Below are 22,881 nucleotides of genomic sequence, written 5' to 3'. Positions count from 1 at the left end.
TAAAAGGGTTCCACAAATACACACTGTTTTAGTAAGATCATTGATACTGATACACTGAGCTCTAGATCCTACAATTCATTGAATAGCACCTGCCACACAATAGCTTCCTACCCTGTGTCAGGCACTGTCGCGGGCACTTCCATGCACTTGCCTTATTTAATCCTCACCATAATCATGAGGGAAAATGAGGCTGGGTGACTTGCTCCATGTCACAGTCCTAAGAGGTGGCAGGGGAAGATATGACCTCCAGCTCTGCTTGCCTCCAAGTCTAGTCTTTAACGTCTCTTTCATACCCACTCCATGCCAGGGACTGTTCTAGGTCATGGGAGAGGACCTGGTTGCCTCCGTCAAGGTGCTCAGTCTCTTGGGTCTTGAAGGCAAGTTGAACAATGCCCTTAGACCATCCATTTGCTTTAGGGAGAAATGTCTCTTTTAAAAAGACACCAACTTGGCCAGCCGCGGTGGCTCAAGCCTGTAATCCCAGCACTTTGGGAGGCCGAGACGGGCGGATCACGAGGTCAGGAGATCGAGAGCATCCTGGCTAACACGGTGAAACCCCGTCTCTACTAAAAAATACAAAAACAAAAACTAGCCGGGTGAGGTGGCGGGCGCCTGTAGTCCCAGCTACTCGGGAGGCTGAGGCAGGAGAATGGCGTAAACCTGGGAGGCGGAGCTTGCAGTGAGCTGAGATCAAGCCACTGCACTCCAGTCCGGGCGACAGAGCCAGACTCCATCTCAAAAAAAAAAAAAAGAAGACACCAACTATGTGTTGCTTTTATATACCATTTATTCCGGGCATTTTAAAAATTTGGAGCCTCTTTTAATCTAAGAGAGACTTATATTTCAGGGTCCACAGTCAGGGTTACAAGACCCCCGCCCCATCCCTAAGGGCAAAGAGGGCCCATTGAAGGGTTTTAAGTAGGGCAGTGACATGAGCATAGCTTTGATTTTGGAAACGGCTCGGGCTGCACTGTGAGACTGATTTGAGGAGCAGCAGAATAGTAATGAGGTCAGCTCAGACTCCTCAGAGACCTCTTGGAATCTTCCCTTTGGTGTCTGACCTGCCCACCTAAGGAAAGAATGCGTGGCATTTCTGTGAGAGTTTCACCATTTGCCACATGCATGTTTTCACTGACATTGCCTCACTTGATCCTTACAACGACCCCCTGAGACCAGAATCGATATTATCAGACCATTTTACAGCTGAGAACAAAGAGGCTCTGAAGAGTTAAGCACCTACCGCAGATGCACATAGTTTGTAGGTGAGACAAAGCAAGATCCTGCCCTGCGTTTTCCTCCATGGGATGTGTGGGTATAGGACAAAAATTCATTATGTGAGAATTTACTTTCACATTCCCTGAAAGGTAGCTGAAACCTATAACCATTGATGGGAAGCAGGACTGGCTACATAATGAATTTGTGGGGCTCAGTAAAAAATGAAAGTGTGGGGCCACGTGTTCAAAACTCAAGAATTTCATGGGGCAACAGCAAAGCATGAAAACAAGCCTGAGCCCTTCCAGATGCACAAGCGGAACACCTGGGAACCCGTTCCTGATGGGCAGGGCCACTGCCGCTCCACAAGAATCCACGCTTTCTAGGACTAATCAAAACATGAGGCCTTCCGCAAGCAGAGTGCTCACATTCACTGCGAGTTCATCTTAAGGGCACAACAGGACAGAGTCTGGAACCTGTACTCAGATTTCTTTCCATTTTGACTGAATCAAGATTAGTCAAACGTTGACTAGGACTAAGCTGATGTCTAGCTTTTTTTTTTTTTTTTTTTTTTGAGTCGGGGTCTCCCTCTGTTGCCCAGGCTGGTGTGCAGTGGCAAGATCTTGGCTCACTGCAGCCTCAACCTGCCGGGCTCAAGTGAGCCTCCTGCCTGAGTATCCCAAGTAGCTGACTAGAAGCACGTGCCACCACAGCCAGCATTTTTTTTTTTTTTAATTTTATAGAGATGGGATCTCACCATGATGCCCAGGCTAGTCTTGAACTCCTGGCCTCAAGAGATCCTCCCTACTTGGCCTCTCAAAGTGTTAGGATTACAAGGAATGAGGCTTGAGGTATGAGCTACTATGCCTAGCCATGATGTCTATCTTTAGGGTAAAGGAAAAGTATCTGTTAGGTGGATTCATGTCAACAAAAGGGCAGGGGGATATTTAGTTTTCTTAAGATTCCAAGTTTGACTTGACATGATCATACTTCAATCGTCCTGCACATCTCTTCTGACTCACCCTTTCCATATGGTATTTAAGCCCCGGGCCTCAGGGTTAATGGCATGGGGATATACCATCTTGTCTCACCACCATTCAAGACGGACATGGCTTCTGTTCATACATCCCTATTCAGTATTTCTTTTCAAGAAAAAAAAAAAGATTCCAAGTTTTACATAATTTATGCTCTGGAATGAGGCTTAGTTAGACAATTGTGCCACTTTATTTTGTAGAGTTATAGTGTTACTGGATATTCTTAAAGGAAACAAAATCATCTTTGGTAAACTTTTTTCCAGAAATATTTTAGGCTCTGTGGTCCTTTGTTAATCCGTCAAGAATCTTAACATCCTCCTTAGCAAAACTGAGGGTCCACCAACATGTCTACCTTTGTACAGACATACGGGGGTCTGGCACCAACCAGCCAATTCATCCTGCCCAGGACGCCAGCATGCCAATAACCGCGGGGCCCTAAGTTTCCCCCGTCCACTTCAGCAAAACACACCATGGAAGCTTCATAGTCCCTAGCTGTTCAGGATGTGGATTTTGTCTTCAGCATCGATCACATCTTTTTTGCTCAGCACTGTTGTGACTAAATCAAGAAAGTTTTGTTCTGGACATAGCAAAAGGAACCTGTGATCTACTTTTTGGCACTTTGACCCAGAGTTCTCTGCAAAATTTAGATTTTCTCCTTCATTGATTCATTTGTTTATCAAATGTTTGCTAAAGATACACTATAGATGAAGTCCGGGAGGGTACTAGGGAAGAGAAGTGAAGGAGCCATAGACTTTGCCTTGGGGATGGTGAAATGTGTGACCAGTGCATTGATGAAGTTTGGGGAACAATGACTAGAGATTCAGGGAACTAAGAAGAGGAAGTCTCTCATTTTACCTGAAACGGAAGTGGGGAAGGGGGAATTTCACAGGGTGATGATATTTGAGTTATTTTAAGGATGGATGCTAAAGGAGCTGAGGGGTGGGAAGGGCCTTCCAGGCAGAGGGAAAAGTACCAGGGGAAACAGGGTGTGGAAAGTACAGATTACCTGGGGGGTTCTAAGCGGTGCACTGTGAGGGTGTTAACATTTGAACATTAGTCACGGTCCTCAGAAGCCCAGCTCGTAGGCCAAGAGGGTTCCAAATGCCCCTCAAAGGCTCTGGAGACCAGTTTGAGCAACATAATTAAAACCCATCTCTACAAAAAATAAAAATAAAAAAAAAATTAGCTGGTGGCATGTACCTGTAGTCCCAGCTACTCAGGAGACTGAGGCATGGAAGGATCACTTGAGTTCAGGAGGCCGAGGCTGCAGTGAGCTATGATCGTGCTACCACACTTCAGCCTGGGTGACAGAGGGAGCCCTTTCTTAAAAAAAAAAAAAAAAAAAAAAAAGAGCTGGAAACTGGAAACACCAGAACACCAGGTGGGTCTGCAGCATTGATTCCAAGACCTCAGTTGGCCAGTGCACTGCCTGACCCTGGCACCTCTCCTCTCTTGATGGTTAATTTCACTATGTCGAGAGCCAGGGCTGGAGACCTAGAGCTGCCTGGCCAAAGGGGTGGAGGAGAAAGGGATAGTCCTGCGCACAGAACGAAGTTACTGAAGGATGTTTTAAAAGCAACTATCCCACCAGGAAGGATGTTGTAGGGAGGTGGGGGGAGAGACGTACGTGATCTTGAACTTGAAGAGTCTGAACAAGTTTCAGCCTGTCACTCTAACCAAATGAGACACCGACAGGGAAAGTTTTTCAGTTTTTCAAAAAATGAAACTGAGGGAAAAAAAGAAAGGAAATCCACCTCTCCTGACCCCACTAGGGGCCAAATACCGCGCTGAGCACTTTTACATTCTTTAGCTCAGCACACTCTCACGGCAGCCCCGCAAAATAAGCACTGGTTGGCTCCATCTTATAGAAGAGGAGCTGAGGCTCAGAGATCATGAGCAGCCTGTCCATGATCACGAAGTGAATGATATGGATAATTTGCCTTGAGTGAACGACGAGGTTAAGTGACTGATTTTTCTTTATGTTATAGTCATTGGTAGTATTTCAATTTAAAAAACTACAAATTGGGCTGGACACAGTGGCTCACACCTGTAATCCCAGCACTTTGGGAGGCCGAGGTGGGTGGATCACCTGAGGTCAGGACTTCAAGATCAGCCTGGCCAACATGGCGAAACCCCGTCTTCTACTAAAAAATACAAAAATTAGCCAGGTGTGGTGGTGCGCACCTATAATCCCAGCTACTCGAGAGGCTGAGGCAGGAGAATCACTTGAACCCAGGAGGTGGAGTTTGCAGTGAGCCAAAATCATGCCATTGCACTCCAGCCTGGGTGACAAGAGCAAAACCTCATCTCGAAAGCAAACAAACAAACAAAATCCTACAAATTGAAAGCTGGAACTATAGCCTATATTTCTGTTATTTTTCTTTCATAGCCAAGCTCATTGTTAGGGACAAAGTAAGTGCTTAGTAAATTCTTACTAATAAACGAGTTGATAAATCAGGCCTAATCAACATCCATTTATCATTCTACAACCTAGCTCCCATAACATCTATTATATTATAATGAATAAACTCACATTTTCTAAGGTTCTCTTTTTCTCTAGAGCCATGGTTTTCAACCACACATGATTTTTACCTCCCAGGAGACATTTGACAATGTCTGGAGACATTTCGAGTTGTCAGACTGGGGTGGGCAGTTGCTCCTGGCGTCTTGTAGACAGAGGCCAGAAATGCTGCTAACCATTTTTCAAGGCACAAGGTAGTCCCACACAAAGACTTACCTGGCCTCAAATGTTAATACTGTTGCTGTTGAGAAGTGCTCATTTAGAAAGCAGCAACATTTCAAAAGTGATCGACTGAATAGTTGAGTCTATTTCTCTTTTGGAAAAATCTAGAAAGCTTTCTTACCTAAATACACTTCATACAATACACCCATTAGGGCAGAAGTCACAGCATCAGAATCCACAGGCCAAATCTGGCCTTACGTTGTAGGTTTTTTGGCCAGCATGGTGTTTTTTTTTTTTTTTTTGAGATGGAGTTTCACTCTTGTTGCCCAGGCTGGAGTGCAGTGCCACAATCTCGGCCCACTGCAACCTCCGCCTCCTGGGTTCAAGCGATTCTCCTGCCTCAGCCTCCCAAGTAGCTGGGATTATAGGTGCCTGCCACCACGCCCAGCTAATTTTTGTATTTTTAGTAGAGACAGGGTCTTGCCATGTTGGCCAGGTTGGTCTTGAACTCCTGGCCCCGGGTGATCCACCCACCTTGGCCTCCAAAGTGCTGGGATTACAGGCGTGAGCCACCACACCCGGCCCTCAAAATTTTAAAAATGTATTGCCAACATTAAAAAAACATGTGCTTTTCTAGAAAGATCTAGATTTCTGCCTTATCTTGAACAATCAGAAGATCTGGCATTACCACCCTCTCCTTACCACCTGATTGACGGGACATGTAAAATATTGAGCAATTGCGCCTGTAATTCCAGCACTTTTGGAGGCCAAGGTGGGTGGATCATGAGGTCAGGAGATCGAGACCACCCTGGCTAACATAGTGAAACCCCATCTCTACTAAAAATACAAAAAATTAGCTGGGCGTGGTGGCACATGCCTATAGTCCCAGCTACTTGGGAGGCTGAGGCAGGAGAATTGCTTGAACCCAAGAGGCGGAGGTTGCAGTTAGTCAAGATTGTGTCACCGCACTCCAGCCTGGGCAACAAAGCAAGACTCCTTTTAAAAAAAAAAGAAAAAAAAAATTGAACAACTAGTATAGAAGGTAAGCCACTCAGAATGGACATTGGAGCATTCCAAATAAATGCCATAAAGGATAGTGATAATCCTCGGGGCTAGACACCAGCCCTGCCATTTGCACCATCTGCAGAACTAACTCCTAGGGAGATGAACACTCTCCTGCCCCTCCCTTTTGTCTCCTAATTTCTGAGTCTTTGTCAGTTGCCTCATTACTTTGTGCTTACTTTAACATTTTTTCTTATTAGATTGAATGGAAATTGAAAGCTTTCTTGTCTTTAATTTTTGATGAAGACCTATTTTGATCTTTATCAAAACTGGTAAAATAAAAATTTAGGACTGCTTGTTTCAATGAAAACAATTTTTTTTTTTTTAAACTAGCTTGCTTCGCTCATTAAGTTATATGCCTAGCACCTGTAATTCTCGAATTCAGGGTCCCTGTTTTGGCTTAAACAAGTTCCTATTGATTGATGTTTTTTAGAAAGAGTCTCACTCTATCACCCGGGCTGGAGTGCAATGGCACAATCACAGCTCATTGCAGCCTTGACCTCCTAGGTTCAAGCAATCATCCCACCTCAGCCTGCGTGTGGTAGCTAGGACCACAGGTACACGTCACCATGACTAGCTAATTTTTAAATTTTTTGTAGAGATAGTGTCTTGCTACATTGCCCAGGCTTATCTCAAACCCCTGGGCTCATGCAATCATTCCACCTTGGCTTCTGACAGTCCTGGGATTACAGGTGTGCCAGCCAAATTCTTTTTTAAAATGCAGAACTTCAAAGGTGCCAAGAACATACATTGAGGAAAGGACAGTCTCTTTAATAAATGGTGCTGGGAAAACCGGATATGTATAGGCAGAACAATGCAACTAGACTTCTATCTCTTGCCGTGTACAGCAATCACATCAAAATGGATTAAGGACTTAAATCTGAGGTATCAAACTTTGAAACTACTAAAAGAAAACACTGGGGAAACTCTTCAGGACATTGGTCTGGGCAAAGACTCCTTGAGTAATACCCCAAACCACAGGCAACCAAAGCAAAAATGGACAAATGGGATTACACCAAGTTAAAATGCGTCTGCACAGCAAAGGAAACAATCAACAAAGTGAAGAGACAACCCACAGAATGAGAGAAAACGTTTGCAAACTATCCATCCGACAAGGGATTAATAAGCAGAACATATAAGAAGCTCAAACAACTTAACAGTAAAACATCTAATAATTTGATTTAAAAAATCTAATAATTTGATTTTTAAAATTCAGTGCAAAAGATCTGAGTAGACATTTCTCAAAAGAAGACATAAAATGGCAAACAAGTCTATGAAAAGGTGCTCAATATCACTGATCATAAGATAAATGCAAATCAAAACTACAATGAGATATCGTCTCACCCCAGTTAAAATGGCTCTTATTCAAAAGACAGGCAATAACAAATGCTGGTGAGGATGTGGAGAAAAGGGAACCCTCGTACACTGCTGGCGAGAATGTAAATTAGTAGAACCGAGATGGAGAACAGTTTGGATCCTCAAAAACCTTAAAAGAGAGCCACTATATGATCTTGCAATCCCACTGTAAAATATATACCCCAAAGAAAGAAAATCAGTATATCGAAGAGATCTGCTCTCCCACATCCGTTCTAGCACTGTTCACAACAGCTAAGGTTTGCAAGCAACCAAAGTGGCCATCAACAAATGAGTGGATAAGAAAACAGAATACATATACACAATTCAGCTGTGAAAAAGAATGAGATCCAGTCATCTGCAACAACGTGGATGGAACTGGAGGTCATTATATTAAGTGAAATAAGCCAGGCACAGAAAGACAAACTTTCTACCTTCTCACTTATTTGTGGAAGCTAAAACTCGAAACAATTGAACTCATGGAGATTGAGAGTAGAATGATGGTTACCAGAGGCTGGGAAGGGTAATGGGTGGGGTGAGGGAAAAGGGAATGGTTAATGGGTAAAAAAATATAGACAGAATGGGCCAGGCGCGGTGGCTCACACCTGTAATCCCAGCACTTTGGGAGGCTAAAGTGGGTGGGTCACAAGGTCAAGAGATCGAGACCGTCCTGGCCACCATGGTGAGACCCTGTCTCTACTAAAAATACAAAAATTAGCCAGACATGGTGGTGCACGGCTATAGTCCCAACTACTTGGGAGGCTGAGGCAGGGGAATCGCTTGAACCTGAGAGGCGGAGGTTGCAGTGAGCCAAGATCGCACCACTGCACTCCAGCCTAGGCGACAGAGCGAGACTCTGTCTCAAAAAAATAAAAAATAATATGTATATGTGTGTATATATATATATATATATATAGAGAGAGAGAGAGAGAGAGAGACAGAATGAATAAGATCTGATACTTGATAGCACAACAGAGTAACTGAAGTCAAAAATAATTTGTTGTACATTTTTAAAATAACTGAAAGTACATTTAGATTTTTTGTAACACAAAGGATAAATGCTTCAGGTGATGAACAATCCATTTACCCTCATGTGATTATTACACACTGTATGCCTATATCAAAATATCTCATGTAGCCCATAAATATATACACCTATTATGTACCCACAAACATTTAAAAATAAAATAAAAAGTCAAAATAAATTTAATAAAAAATAAATGCATAAGTTTCTGGGATAACTAAGGCCGGCGGGAATTTTTCACGTTCCGTGAGCCTCTCTGCTCTCCTCCTGGCGGAGGCCAGCTACTTTGGGAATTTGTGCTGGGGAATGGAACGAATAAGGGGCATGTGGCTGGTGAAATTCAAGCAAAGCAGCTATTGCAACACTCAGGGCCACGGGCTGAGAGTGTTCCATTTTGCCCCTTCCTGAAGGTGGGTGAATGGAGGGAGAGGAGGACGACCTGCTGGTGCTTCTGGCTCTTTCTGGACACCCATTTCCTGCCCCTACCCTTGGAAGAACAGATAATTTGGGACCTCAAAGGATTTTCAGAAAGGCAGGGACTCAACACTTGGGTGGAATTTGGTCAGAGACCAGCCTGAAGGAATAGGAAAGGCAGGATTGGAGCATCAGGAGAAGAAGAAAGCAACAAAAAGAGAGGTTGAAAGTGTCAAAGAAATCACTGTCTGCAGGTCTGCCTAAGGCCTGATAGCAGCTGCCCTTGTGTGCCACAAATGCTGGAGTTTGCCAATGTCTTCCATTAGTCAATTAGTCACATGGGCAGTGGGGAGTGGTCTGGGTGGAACTGAGCCCTGAACCAAAGCGTAAAATGTTTATGTCTTTATCTTCTGCTATTTTGCCAAAGTAACTTTTTTTTTTTTTGGAGAGCAGTGGTGCAATCATTGAATCATTACTCACTGCAGCCTCGACCTCCTGGGCTCAAGCAATCCTCCCACCTCAGCCTCCTGACTAGCTAGGGCTACAAGCATGTGCTACCAAGACCAGCTAATTTTATTTTGTTTTCTTTGGCAGAGACAGGGTCTTGCTATATATTTCCCAGGCTGGTCTCAAATTCCTGGCCTTGAGTGATTCTTGAGCCACTGTATCCAGCCCAGGGACTTTTAAAGAAATTATTGTCATCTCTATAGTTTAACTTCAATTTTCCAGGGATAGAGCAGTTATCCTACCCTGAATGTCTTCCCCATTTGCTGTGAGGAGTTAGGTATGAAGGACTGTCTTTCCCACTTGGTCGCAAAAGGAAACCACTGACTTCTCAAGCGCAACTCTACCTTAGTATGCTCCAGGAGAATAAAGCCTTTGAGACCAAGTTAATAATGACAACAATCATAACCACCCTTCATTGAACACTGTTATCTACTGTGCTAGACGGTTTACATACCCCATTTCTAATATTCCCAAGGGTCCTACTAGGTACATGTGATTATTTCTGTTTTACAGGTTGGGAAACAAGCCCCAACTCCCCTGAGATCATGCAGCTAATCCCAGCTGCAAGGGGCCTCTCAGTGCCTCCTCCCAGCTCTTACTGGGGCAATTTGAAGGACACTCTGGGGCAAGAGGGGGCAAGTCTCTCCCTGGGGAGTGGGATGACCAGCCCCTTCTGGTCTGCGAGACATTTGCCCATTTCAGTCACTGCAATTGCAGCTGCCGGCTCTTGAGCATCTGCCACTTCCCATGCATGGGGCATGCTTTTTTTTTTTTTTAATTGAGACAGAGTTTTGCTCCTGTTGCCCAGGCTGGAGTGCAATGGCGCAATCTCGGCTCACTGCAACCTCCACCTCCCCGGTTCAAGTGATTCTCCTGCCTCAGCCTCCTAAGCAGCTGGAATTACAGGCACACACCACCACGGCTGGCTAATTTTTGTATTTTAGTAGAGATGGGGTTTCACTGCGTTGGCCAGGCTGGTCTCGAACTCCCGACCTCAGGTGATCTGCCTGCCTTGGCCTCCCAAAGTTCTGGGATTACAGGTGTAAGCCACCGCGTCTGGCTGGGGCATGCTCTTTACAGAGGCAATCTCTAAGTCCTTTCCTCCATTTTTCAAATGATAAAGCCCAGACAGGTTAAGTTGCCTGTCCAAAGTCACCAGGAGAGCAAGGGACAGAGCCAAATCCACAGTGAGACTCTCTGACCTCGATCTCTGACTGCTCTGTCCACATTACTTCCGTCTGCCCCTTCCAGGGTATGGTTTGGGAAACCCAGTGCCTGCTCGGGCCCTGAATTTTGCCTGCTGTGGTTGGAAAGAACCTGTTCTGACATTTGATTTTGGTTTTAAAATAATCCTGTTCCTCTGAATAATCCTGTTCCTCTGGTGTCCACTGGGAATTTCTATAGGTTTCCTCATCTGCACAACTTCCTCCTTTGGCGGGTTTGCAAAGGGCAGGGGTGGTTAGATTCCCCAGAGGTCAAGTCTCCCCAAGAGGCCCTGAAGCCCTTTTTGGGCTGCACAGAAGGAGGCTGAAGGGGGAAGAAGACAAACATAAGATGTTGACACTTCCTCCTCTCCATCCCCAAACCCCTCATTCTTATCAGCAAAGATCTCAAACTGAAGTGTGAGGTTGCACCACCGGGCCCCAGGATGAGGGAGAGGGAAAGCTGTACCAGATGCGGTTTGTGCAAAGGAGCTCAGGCCTCACCTTGGTAAATGTGAGATTCACAAATCCTCCCTGAAAATTCAACAGAAGGTTGGAGTTTCGGGTGCCACAGTTCCCAGAGGCTTGGGTTGCGTTGGGGTCGAGGTTGAAGTATCTCCGAGGTGAAAAAACCTAAACCAAGTAAGACAGATCAGCTAAATGAGATGTGGAAGAAAACTCTAGCTAAGGAACCAGAGGCATAGGCTAGTTTGTGAGCCTGAAACTTAAGGCTGAGGATTCACTGGAGAACTGCAAAGTCCCCAGACGGCATCTCTCGTTTCCAAACTGTTATGTTCAAAAGCTTTCTTAAAGAGGAGTTCTCTCACAGAGGAGTTCCTTTGTAAATAATTGATGGCAGGTATATTCCTGATAAGCTGCGTGGAATTTATGTTAAGTTAAACATGTTAAATGATACTAGAGGGAAGGGTTTGCTCTGTAAGGTACCTCTGTCACAAATAGCAACCTGGATGTAGAAGTTTTATTTGAAATCATTGAAGTTTGCAGAAAAAGAAAATATTGATGGCTGGGCACGGTGGCTCACGCCTGTAATCCCAGCACTTTGGGAGGCCAAGGCGGGTGGATCACAAGGTCAGGAGCTCGAGACCAGCCTGGCCAACATAGTGAAACCCCATCTCTACTAAAAATACAAAAATTAGCCAGGTGCGATGGCAGGCACCTGTAATCCCAGCTACTTGGGAGGCTGAGGCAGGAACATCCCTTGAACCAGGGAGGCAGAGGTTGCAGTGAGTCGAGATTATGCCACTACTCTCCAGCCTGAGCAACAGAGCGATACTCTGTCTAAAACAAAAACAAAAACAAAAACAAACAAACAACAACAACAAAAAACAAAGAAAGAGAAAATATTGTTTTAGTGATTCCTTTAGTACATCAAGTAATCACAACCCCTCTCCCTCGGTTTTCTCATTAATATGGATTTCCATATTAATGTCACAACTGTCTAGAACCATAGAGACCATCTGTTTTAAATCTTTCATTTCACAGGAAAGGGTATGAGGCTTGTAAGTCTTCTGGAGTGGCAGGGAGGGGCTGAGATCAGCACTGAACATTCCACGACACTCTGCCCATGTTTGCTAAAAGTGAGGGGTGTGAATATTTAAATTTTTGTTTGCCTTCCTCTCTCCAAACAGTTGCTATTAGTTTCTATTTTCATGTGTATCCTCAAACATAATCACCTTTTAATGGAGCACCTTGGAGAGAGATGAGCTCACAGCTATTGGTTTCATTTAAAGTAAAGATACAGGATGTAGAGAATGATCATTCCCAGCAAGCCAACCTCCACTCAGACTCTTTGAAGATAGTGTTACAGTCCTGTGGCCCCAACTTACCGATTCCTTGTCTTGAACAATCAGCTGTATCCCCATCTCCGCTTTTATACAGAGTCTGCTTCCATTTAGAACTTGATAAATTCCAGTCTTGACTGAAGATGGCTGAGGTGCAAGGGTGGACCCAGGAACCGTGGAGGCAGGTGCGGCTGTTCGGGTGGTATTGTGGGCAGCTGCTGTTGTTCCTGGGGCATGGGTGGGTTGAACGGGCTTCTGACCGGTTGTGCTTTTGTGTGGTGCTATGGATAAAGTTGCTGGAAGGGTGGTCTGGTTACTGGGTTGAGTGGCGTTCCCAGTTGTGTGGTTGACGGTTGATGAACTGGTTCCAGTTGTATGAGCTGGTGGTGTGATGGTGGGTGGCAGTGAATAAGGGGCTAAGCTGGGGCCGACTGTAACTTTAGTAAGTGGAGGAGCTGTGTGTGAGTTGTTGGATGTGGCCTGGGTTGTGACCAGGGTGTAGATAATTGGGCTGGTGGTTGGAGTGTTTTTTGTAGTTACTGGAGTAGTTGTTGGAGTTTTTATTGTAGCCGCTGTTTGAAAGGTGATGTGACCATCCATTAATCTTGCTGCTAAAGTTTGGTGAGGTGCTTGGTTAGCTGGTTGCTGGACAGGTTTTGCTATGTCCTGTCCTGTTGCTGCTGCAGTAGGTTGAGAATAATCTCTGGTTTTTGGAAATGCTTTTGCTCTCATTTGACTGCCATCGTGCAAAATTACTGAAAATTAGGAAACAAACGTGTTAAAAACACTAACCAATTGCTTACAAGGTCCCTCTCCCATCCCCATCTTGATGTTTGTTCATAAAAAACCTAACATGCAAATTTTTATATTGGGAGGAAATTTACAAGGGTATAACAATGAAGCAAACATCATCAAAGATTCTACCCCTAGGCCACAAATGTAATGTTCTGGTTGTATCCATGTCTTTTACAGGGTTATGACAGTTCCACAGCACCCAGCCCCTTTGCCTGTGTGCGGTGTGGTACTAATACACACCAAAGCGATCGTGCTTAGCTAGATATCTAAGTGTCAATGCCTCTTCATTCTCCACCTTCAAATGTGAATCCGAACAGCTGACATAAAAGTGTTCCTGGGTGAACAGCTGCTATATGACCTGATAGAGCTGGGGCAGCATGAATGATGGCAACAAAGCTTTACGGATTTATACAGTTTTCACAGAATCACATAATCCCAGGTTTGAAAGGGGTCTTAAAGATCATCTAGTCCAAACCCCAGTCTTTTTTTTTTTTTTTTTTTGAGACAGAGTCTTGCTCTGTCACCCAGGCTGGAGTTGCAGTGGTGCAATCTCAGCTCACTGCAATCTCCACCTCTCGAGTTCAAGCGATTCTCCAGCCTCAGCCTATTGAGCAGCTGGGATTACAGGCACCCGCTACCATGCCCGGCTAATTTGTGCGTTTTTAGTAGAGACGGGGTTTCACCATGTTGTCCGGGCTGGTCTCGAGCTCCTGATCTCGTGATCCACCTGCCTCGACCTTTCAAAGTGCCGGGATTACAAGCGTGAGCCACCGTGCCCAGCCCCGAACTCTAATCTGATGTCTGAGTTACACCTACAGATCTTTGCCATGTGTTCATCCAGATCTTTGCCATGTGTTCATCCAATCTAGATTTAACTGCTCCCAATGACAGGAGACTCATCTCTTCACAATATAGTCCTTTCCATTTTTTATCTTGTTCTTTGTTGTTTTCTCAATATAGACAAATTCCTGTCATTTTCTTACGTAACTTTTGGAGTGGCCCAGCCTTTCTCAACCAAGGAAGAGAAGTCATAACTGCTCTGATATTTCAGGTGGGCTGTCCTTCGTGTTCTGGCTTTCATGGCAGCTCCTCAGAGCATCTTCCTTGTCCTCCTTATATAAAATAGTTCCCCATATCCATGCTTCTCCACTGCAGTGTTAAATTCATTGCTTTCACTGCATTAATTACAACTTGTAATTATGTATGGGGACGGTATTCAAATATTTAACAATCAGCCTGGCCAGTATGTACTAGCCAAATATTTTCCTGATTAAATGTTTGCTTTTGGTTTATTTGTTGGTTGTGGATCTTTCCCAGTAGATTAACAGCACCCCGAAGGTGGGAACTGTGTGCACCGTTTTCACCAGCAGTGCCTGCGCATAGACAGTGTTCAGTAAATATAGGTCGAATGAAAAACTGACTGAATGTGTTAATGAGGACAATAGCATTGTAGGCCTTTTTAGGATTATTGTAAGGCTCAAATGAGTTGGTTTAAGTAAAACTCTTCATGGACCATTAAGCACACAGACGGTGTCTCCTGTTGTCACAGGTTCTCTCCAGAGGCCATCCTTAAGGGCAGAGGGCCTCTGGTTCTTTTCCAACTAGAATAGGTCTATCCTTGTCTCCTTCCAGGCACATAGGGATCCAGAAAAGTGGACAAAACACAGATGATGGGCCGGGCACGGTGGCTCACACCTGTAATCCCAACACTTTGGGAGGCCAAGGTGGGCGGATGACATGAGGTCAGGAGTTCAAGACCAGCCTGGCCAACATGGTGAAATCCCGTCTCTACTAAAAATACAAAAATTAGCTGGGTGTGGTGACACAGTGCCTGTAATTGCAGCTACTTGGGAGGCCCAGGCAGGAGAATCACTTGAACCCGGGAGGCTGAGGTTGCAGTGTGTTGAGAACACACCATTGCACTCCAGCCTGGGCAATAAGAGCAAAACTCTGCCTCCAAAACAACAACAACAACAAACAGATGATGTCTTTAGGAGTCTGTGGTCAGGCACATGAGAGATGCCTGTGTGCCTTCAATTTTGTGGTTTCTCTGTGTTTACCCACAGACTCTCAGGACAGCTGGAGCTGTCCTGTGCTGGGCTGAGACTTGGGAGAACATGCAGAAAGGGAAAGGAGATCTTGCTATGCTAGTATTTACAAAGTCCTAAAGTTCATACCCAATAAAAATAATTCATATATGCCTTTTCTATCTCCCTCCTCCATTCAATACACTTCTAAGAGGTTACTTTTCTCATATTAATAACAATAAAAATTCCAGGTTACTGGACATTTACTACATAGAAGGCCTTAGGTCAAGGGCCATCTTTTACCAACTTCTCTCAAAAACCCTTTGGTGGGTACTACTTTATCCATCTTTCAAATGAGGAAACTCAGGCTTGGAAAATTTCAGCCATTTGACCATAATGACACAACTGATCGAAGTTGAGGCAGAGACTTGAACACTGGTACATCTGAATCACAGCTTGCCCTTGGGTTTGAGGGGTGGTGGAGGTGGGGTGTCGCTGGGAAGAATGGTGAGAGAAGACACAAAAGCAGAGGAGAGAGGAACAGGAGGGTGCCCTCCAGTGACCCCAATTCATGAAAACTTCATAATGATGATCCTTGGTGAGAGTTTCAAAATTTCATGTGCTGAAAAGGGGATTATTTTCCAGAAGAAAAGTTCTAACTTTAAGTCCAGTAGTAAGACCCATGAATTATTTCTGTACAACTGGTTTGCAAAATAGGAAAGACAAAAGCATCAGTTCAAATTGTCTTTATAACCTTATAAAAAGATCGACGATTATTAATGACATGAAGTTATTTGAGATCATTCTTTAAGAGTCTTTTTTTTTTAAATCTAAAATATCCATTTGGATAAGTTATATGCATGATACTTGAGAGTTGTAGGTTTGATGGGGTACAGGTTTACCTACAAACTTTTGTAAAATCCCTACACGTAGAACTTTTATGCCCATGTCATGGAACTTGGAGAAAGATTTTTCACTTCGAGATTACAATGGAGATTGAGTGTTGCTGAAGATTTATTTTAGCAATTCGTTTCGGTAAAACCCACATTGCTGGTTCTCTGGTCAAACACCAGTGAGAGCCCCATTAGATTCATACTATTATGATGGAGAAAGAGAATTCACTCTCAAATGTGGTTTCCAGGAATATCTTGTGGTGAAGAGTAAAGATTGCTACAGAGACCTCCAGGAGACTAGAAACCACTTGCCAGTCATTCTCTTGGGAAAGTGATTATATCCTTGCTAAAATCCTACTGTGTATGGCTGGTGTCTATAAGCTAAAGAGAATCTTCTCAACTGAGTACAATTTCCTAAACTGAGTAACGCACCCTTAAAAAAAAAAAAGCCTTCCTCAAGATGCAACTAGAACTCTTCTCTCAGTGGTAATGAATGAACACAAATAAATAAAAAAAAAGGACTTAGTTGTTCACAAATGAACAGCATCCTAAACAAGCCAAGAAGATATATGGTACTTGGTCAAGGTGTGCTTGCTATGTAGGAAGCCTGTTGAGCTGTCTTGATACGGTGTGTAGGTGTAGGTGTGTCTCTGGGTGGTGGACAGAAGGCTGGGCTAGCAGATGGCTCAACCAAAAGTGCCAAGTTTATGGATGTTACAGATTAAACCTGTCAGAGAAGTATAGTTCTCACCCCTTCTCCTTCCCTCTTCTGGCCCTCTCACTGCTCCTCCTCTCCCTGTAGGAGTGTGGGGCACAAAAGATAGGCAGGTGATTCGACTGGGGTAGGTATGCTCTGCATTGTAAAGTAGCTCAGAAAGACCATATGAGCTACTTTATAATGTATATGACCACACACATGGTCTATGTATATGACCACACATATATGACTCATTTCTGTAAAAACTGGGTCACAGGTTTTAAATGGGATGTTTGGCCCTGTAGAGGTTTAGTCAAGGTCACAGGTTTGTCTGAGGCCTAGAAAGAGGGCAGTGGGGGATGGGCACGATGGCTCACGCCTGTAATCCCAGCACTTTGGGAGGCCGAGGTGGGCAGATCACGAGGTCAGGAGATTGAGACCATCCTGGCTAACACGTTGAAACCCGGTCTGTACTAAAAAAAAAAAAAAAAAAAAAAATTAGCCAGGCGTGGTGGCAGGTGCCTGTAGTCCCAGTTACTCCAGAGGCTGAGGCAGGAGAATGGCACGAACCCGGGAGGCGGAGCTTGTAGTGAGTCAAGATCACACCACTGCACTCCAGCCTGGGCGACAGAGCGAGACTCCATCTCAAAAAAATAAAAACAATAATAAAAATAAATAAATAAATAAAAGAGGGCAGTGGGCAGAAGCAAGGGCAGGCATAGACCAGACTTTGTCTTGACCCTCCCTCTATTCACAGAACATAGCTCTGGTGTTCACACACTCATCTGCCCACCGCCACCCCAGCCTCTCCTCTCCAGAATTCAGGAGACTTCGCAAACAAGCACCCCAGGCCCTTGATCCATTGCTTGGACTCCACTAGATGGAAATTCGCATGAAGAGGAGTTAGAAGGTTTTGGTTCCCCTACAACCAGTGGGTGTGAGATGAGTCATTGCCCAGTCCCCTGGGAAAGTCAATGATTTCACAAGGGATCTTTTCTAGGTATTTTCCTGACAGTCAGTCCCTTCCCAGACAGCATTTGGTTGGTTTCCCTGCCGCACCACTCAACAGTATGTAGGGGTCTCCTCTCAGGCCGGCCACACCAGACACCGGGGGTAGGTCTTTGTTCTCAGGGGCACTGTGAGGCAGACACATGAGTAGACTATACTCCTCAGTGTGACTTGTTTTTTGTTTTTGTTTTTATTTTCTCCTTGAGACTGGGTCTCACTCTGTCACCCAGGTTAGAGTGCAATGGCATGCTCAGGGCTCACTGTAGCCTCAGTTTCCTAGGTTCAAGCGATCCTCCCACCTCAGCCTCCCTAGTAGCTGGGACTACAGGCATGTGCCACCATGCCAAGCTAATTTTTGCATTTTTTGTACAGGGTCTCACCATGTTGCCCAGGCTGGTTTCAAACTCCTAGGATTAAGTGATCCGCCTACCTCAGACTCCCAAAGTGCTGGGATTACAGGTATGGGCCACTGTGCCCGACTGACAAGTGTCTTTATCAAATCCTCAGATACTATGAGAGTGTGGGTAGGGTGGGAATCCAAAACAAGGATACATTCTTCAGGCAGACAAGGGAGGAGATGGTTTCCAGACAGGAGGAAGAGGATGTGTAAAGGCATAGAGGCTTCAGAAGTCTTGTATGTCTGGAGAACATGACCAGAACACAGGGATGGTATGGGAAGGGAGGGGTGAGGAGGGGAGACCAGCAGGGAGCAGGCCTGGCAGGACTTGGAGACTACACTCTGTCTGCAGAGCTCTGAGGAGCACAGTCAGGGAGTCATTGGAGCCCCACGGCCATGTCCAGGTTCAGGGAATCACAGTTTAGCCCCCAGCACCTTTTCTGGCACCTCTAGGGGCAGCAGAAGTGGCTCCAGCAGGGTGCAGCAGAGAGAATCAAGGAAACCCTAGAGCAGAAGGGGCACTAGCCCTGTGACAGACTGCTGGCTGACTATTCCAAAATCCAGTCTCTCCTTCTTTCTAACAGAACCTCAAGTTTCAGCTGAGCACTTGTTGCCTGGAATAAAGAGCTCTGTGTCTAAGCCTCCTTTCTAGCTGGGTGGGAGCATATGACTGAGTTTTAGTGAAAGAAGAGAAGTATCAAGATCATGTGGACCTTCTGGGAAGGCTGGGTGAAGGCAGCTCAATCACCTGTGTGGCCTGCCTTTCTATAGCCCTTCTGTTTTTCCCCCTTTGACCAACCTGCAACTTGTATGTGATGGCTGGAGCTCCAGCCGGCATGTGGAACCATGAGGAGGCCTTGAGGGTAGAAGTCACATACCTATATGTCAGATCCTAATGACAGATCCCCAGTGAAGCACCCCCACACTAGAACTGACCTGAGTTTCTCTGGACATGTTTTCACATGAAAGAATAACAAGCAACTATTTTGTTTAATCTACTGTTATTTTGGCTTGTCTCTTACATGTAACTGAACCTAAACTTAACTAATATGAACTTAAATCCCCCATTTTCTGGAGGGAAAATTTGAGACCAGGGAAGCATGTTGACTGGATAAAGATTACTCAGAGAGTTTACCCAAAAGCTCTGTCTCTCCTAGCAAAACTTTCTGGTGATTTTTGCTCATTTCCAATTCAACAAGGATTTCTTGAGCCTATACATGCAGGGCCATGTAGTACAGTAGTGTAGAGCCTAAACCCCAAGGCCAGACTTCGTTTTTGTTTTGTTTTGTTTGAGACACAGTTCACTATGTTGTCCAGGCTGGTCTCAAACTCCTGGCCTCAAGTGACCTTCCACCTCAAGATCGCAAAGTGCTAGGATTACAGGTGTGAATCACTGCGCCCAGCCAAAACCAGATGTCTTGAATGCCAGTCTCAGGAATGCTACTCACTAAATGGGATACCATGAACAATTCCTTAACCTGCCTCTGCCTCAGTACCCTCATCGTAAAATAGGGATAAGAATAGCATCTACTTTTCAGGGTTCTTATGAGACTAAATAAGTTATAGGTAAGTAGATGTATGAATAAAGCACATAGGTTAGCTGCTATGGGCACAGGCTCTGGTTCGAAGCTTGACTCTGTCACCAGCTAGCTATGTGATCATGGGCAAGCTATTTAACCTCTTTGTGCTTCTATTTCCTCACAAGTAAAATGCAGATGATAAAAGTACTTACAAAGCTGTTTTGTGGATTAAAGCACTGAGAACAGTGCCTGGCATGCAGAAAGTGCCAGGAAGCCATGGCCATCATTGTTATTACCATGTGCTGATGAGCCCTGTACTGAGTGAAGAAGGGGCTCACGGTCAGGTTGTGAGGTGAATGGGAAAGGGACTGGAGAGACAAATAGGAGATACGGATTAACATCACTGAACAAAATCACTGCAGTAATTGCTTTCCAGGCGCTACCTCATTTGTTTCCCCAGTACTCCTGGCAGAGGATATTATTCTCCCCATTTTTTAGTGACGAAACTGAGCACCCGAAAGGTTGGGTGATGTGAACAAGGCCTCCCTGCTGGTAAGGGTCAGGGCAAGGGTTTGAATCCAGCTCCGTGCCATCCCTCAAAGGCCATGCAACACTCCACTTCTGAGGAAGAAACCTCTCATGCATCCTTCACCTAGCTTACCTCTGAGAATTTGTAGCTCAGAAAGGAACGGGTAATGTGGGCATTTTCTCTCCACTTGCCCTTGAATTTGTCAATACTCACTGTGTATTTATTTATTTATTTTTGAGACAGAGTCTCACTCTGTTACCTAGGTTGGAGTGGAGTGGTACCATCTTGGCTCACTGCAACCTCCGCCTCTTGGGTTCAAGCAATTTTCCTGCCTCAGCCTCCCGAGTACCTGGGATTACAGGTGCACACCACCATGCCCGGCTAATTTTTGTATTTTTAATAGAGGCGGGGTTTCACCGTTGGCCAGGCTAGTCTCGAAATCTTGACCTCAAGTGATCCACCAGCCTCGGCCTCCCAAAGTGCTGGGATTGCAGGCGTGAGCCACCGCCCCCGGCCTGTCAATATCATTGTGTTTCTGAGTCTATCCATCCATTCAAGGAGTGCTCACATACAAGTCACTGTGGGTTACCGCTAGGCTGAGATTGTTTTGCTTTTTTAATAGCTTGCCCTGAGAAGCGTAATGATGATTTCCTCTTCTGTCCCCTAAAAGAACCTGAAACTGTAAGTCTGAAAGCGTGGCACAGGGAGAACTGCCTAGGTGAGGGCAGCTGGCACGACCCTTCCCACTGCTTTCCTAACATTCCTAGCATTCATGTCACAAGCAAAGGCCACCGTGCCCCCTGCTTGAGCATGCTAGCCGGGCGGTGGGGACGGAGGCAGTGCTCTCATGACGTTCGATTAACCAGTAAACTTCATCACAGGAACAGCACTACAGCACCCAAGAGGACTCAATGTGTAGGGGGAAAAGCTTTGGAGAAAGTGGAGGGTCGGAACATAAAATAATAATAAACTAGGCGTCCCATTCGGAATCTGGGATGGGAAGTACAATGATCATTAAAAAAAAAAAAAAGTCTTGGACACTCTGTCCTACACCTTTCTGAAATGGCACAATCTGTCAGACCACATCTGATGCAAGGAAGAGCAAGACATGAGCGCTTTTCCCGGATAACAAAGCCAAGACTCCCATTCCTAAGCCCTGGCTCAGGTCTCCATCTCTTAAATCCAAGTGACCTCTACAAACTCTCCCAGAGAAGGTGCCCAGAACCCTTTTGGAAGCGAGGGACAGCGTTACTGTCTTTGGGGATGACACCTGCTCTGAGTAACTCACAGAAAACAAGTTCCAGCCAGGAAGCCCTTGGACGCGCCACACCTCCCTACCCGCAGCCCGTCCTGTGGCGCGCGGGACTCCAGAGTGCGTTTAGATGACAGGGGACCGACACGGCAGGGCCACCGCGGGAAGCCCTGCGCGCCACTCACCGGCCAGGGAAGCGAAGAGCACGGCCGCCGCGCTGAGCTGCCGGGGCATGGTGGGCGCTGGGCGAGGCTCTGCAGTGCGCGGCGAGGTCCGGGCAGGCCCCGAACCGGTGCCGGAGAAACCTACCTGTGCTGGAGAGACAAAGCCACCTGCTTATGAGAAGCCGCCGAAAAGCCCGCCCAGGGCCGCTGGGCGTGGAGGGAAACTCCGCCGGCCCCCTCCTCCCCTTACGGAGCCGGGAGGGGCGGGGACGCGGCGCGGCGGCCGGGGCCGGGCCTCTGGGACACTTTACCGCACGCTCGTGGTCCCGGCAGCGCCGGCCTCCTGCGCTCATACCCTGGGTCTCCTCTTTTCTTTTTCTTTTCTTTTTGAGACGAAGTCTCGCTCTGTCGCCCAGAGAGTGCAGTGGCGCGATCTCGGCTCACCACAACCTCCGCCTCCCGGGTTCAAGCGATTCTCCTGCCTCAGCCTCCGCAGTAGTTGGGATTACAAGCGCCCGCCACCAGGCCCGGCTAATTTTTTGTATTTTTAGTAGAGATGGCGTTTCACCATGTTGGCCAAGCTGGTCTCAAACTCCTGACGCCAGATGATCCGCCCGCCTCGGCTTCCCAAAGAGCTGGGATTACAGGCGTTAGCCACTGTGCCTGGCCCCAGGTGGTTTTACAGACCAGAAATTCCTGGAACAAAAAACACGCAATATCTTTTTTTTTTTTTTTTTTTTGAGTCAGGGTCTCGCTCTATCACCCAGGCTGGAGTGCAGTGGTGTGATCTCGGCTCCCTGCAACTTCCACCTCCTGGCCTCAAGCGAGTCTCCCACTTCAGCCTCCTGAGTAGCTGGGACCAAAGGCACGTGCCACCACGCCCAGCTATTTTATTTTATTTTTTTTTTATTATTTTATTTTATTAAGTTTATGTAGAGAGGAGGTCTTGCTGTGTTGCCCAGGCTGGTCTCGAGTTCCTGGCCTCAAACGATCCTCCCGCGTTAGCCAACCGTTGGGATTAAGGCGTGAGCCACGGCCCACGGCTCAACATCGCTGACAGGCAACCTTTTAATGTCCTATCTGCCTCCTCTATTAATTGTATTGTCTGTCAAAACAACGATGTTTTGACAGGGCTTGAGTCCCAGTGGGGAATACACATTTAAGCAATATATTAGGAGACCCTCCTTATCACTGGATTGAGGGCTTTCAGCCTAGCCTCAAATTATTTTCTGAAAAATAACTTTGGCTACGACTATTTTATCTTACTATGTTGCTCCAAACACTCTAATCAAGTACACTTAACCAA

At 45.8% G+C, this 22,881-nt stretch overlaps 1 protein-coding gene across 2 annotated transcripts in view; it reads right to left on the bottom strand.

Moving 5' to 3' along the window:
• LAMP3 (lysosomal associated membrane protein 3) overlaps positions 1 to 21,900 on the bottom strand; it is a 40,632-nt gene extending 18,732 nt beyond the window's left edge. For both annotated transcript variants that reach the window (XM_025376209.1, XM_025376208.1), the window contains exons 1-3: positions 21,597 to 21,900; positions 12,339 to 13,048; positions 10,996 to 11,124 (exon numbers count right to left, since the gene is read on the bottom strand). In XM_025376209.1, the coding sequence (XP_025231994.1) occupies positions 10,996 to 11,124; positions 12,339 to 13,048; positions 21,597 to 21,645 (888 nt within the window). In that variant the 5' untranslated portion in view covers positions 21,646 to 21,900. The remainder of the gene's footprint in view (positions 1 to 10,995; positions 11,125 to 12,338; positions 13,049 to 21,596) is intronic.
• Between the last annotated feature and the right edge of the window lie 981 nt (positions 21,901 to 22,881).

This window comes from Theropithecus gelada, chromosome 2 (assembly GCF_003255815.1).
Source record: "Theropithecus gelada isolate Dixy chromosome 2, Tgel_1.0, whole genome shotgun sequence".
NCBI lineage: Eukaryota > Metazoa > Chordata > Mammalia > Primates > Cercopithecidae > Theropithecus > Theropithecus gelada.
This window is presented reverse-complemented; position numbering and strand designations above follow the sequence as displayed.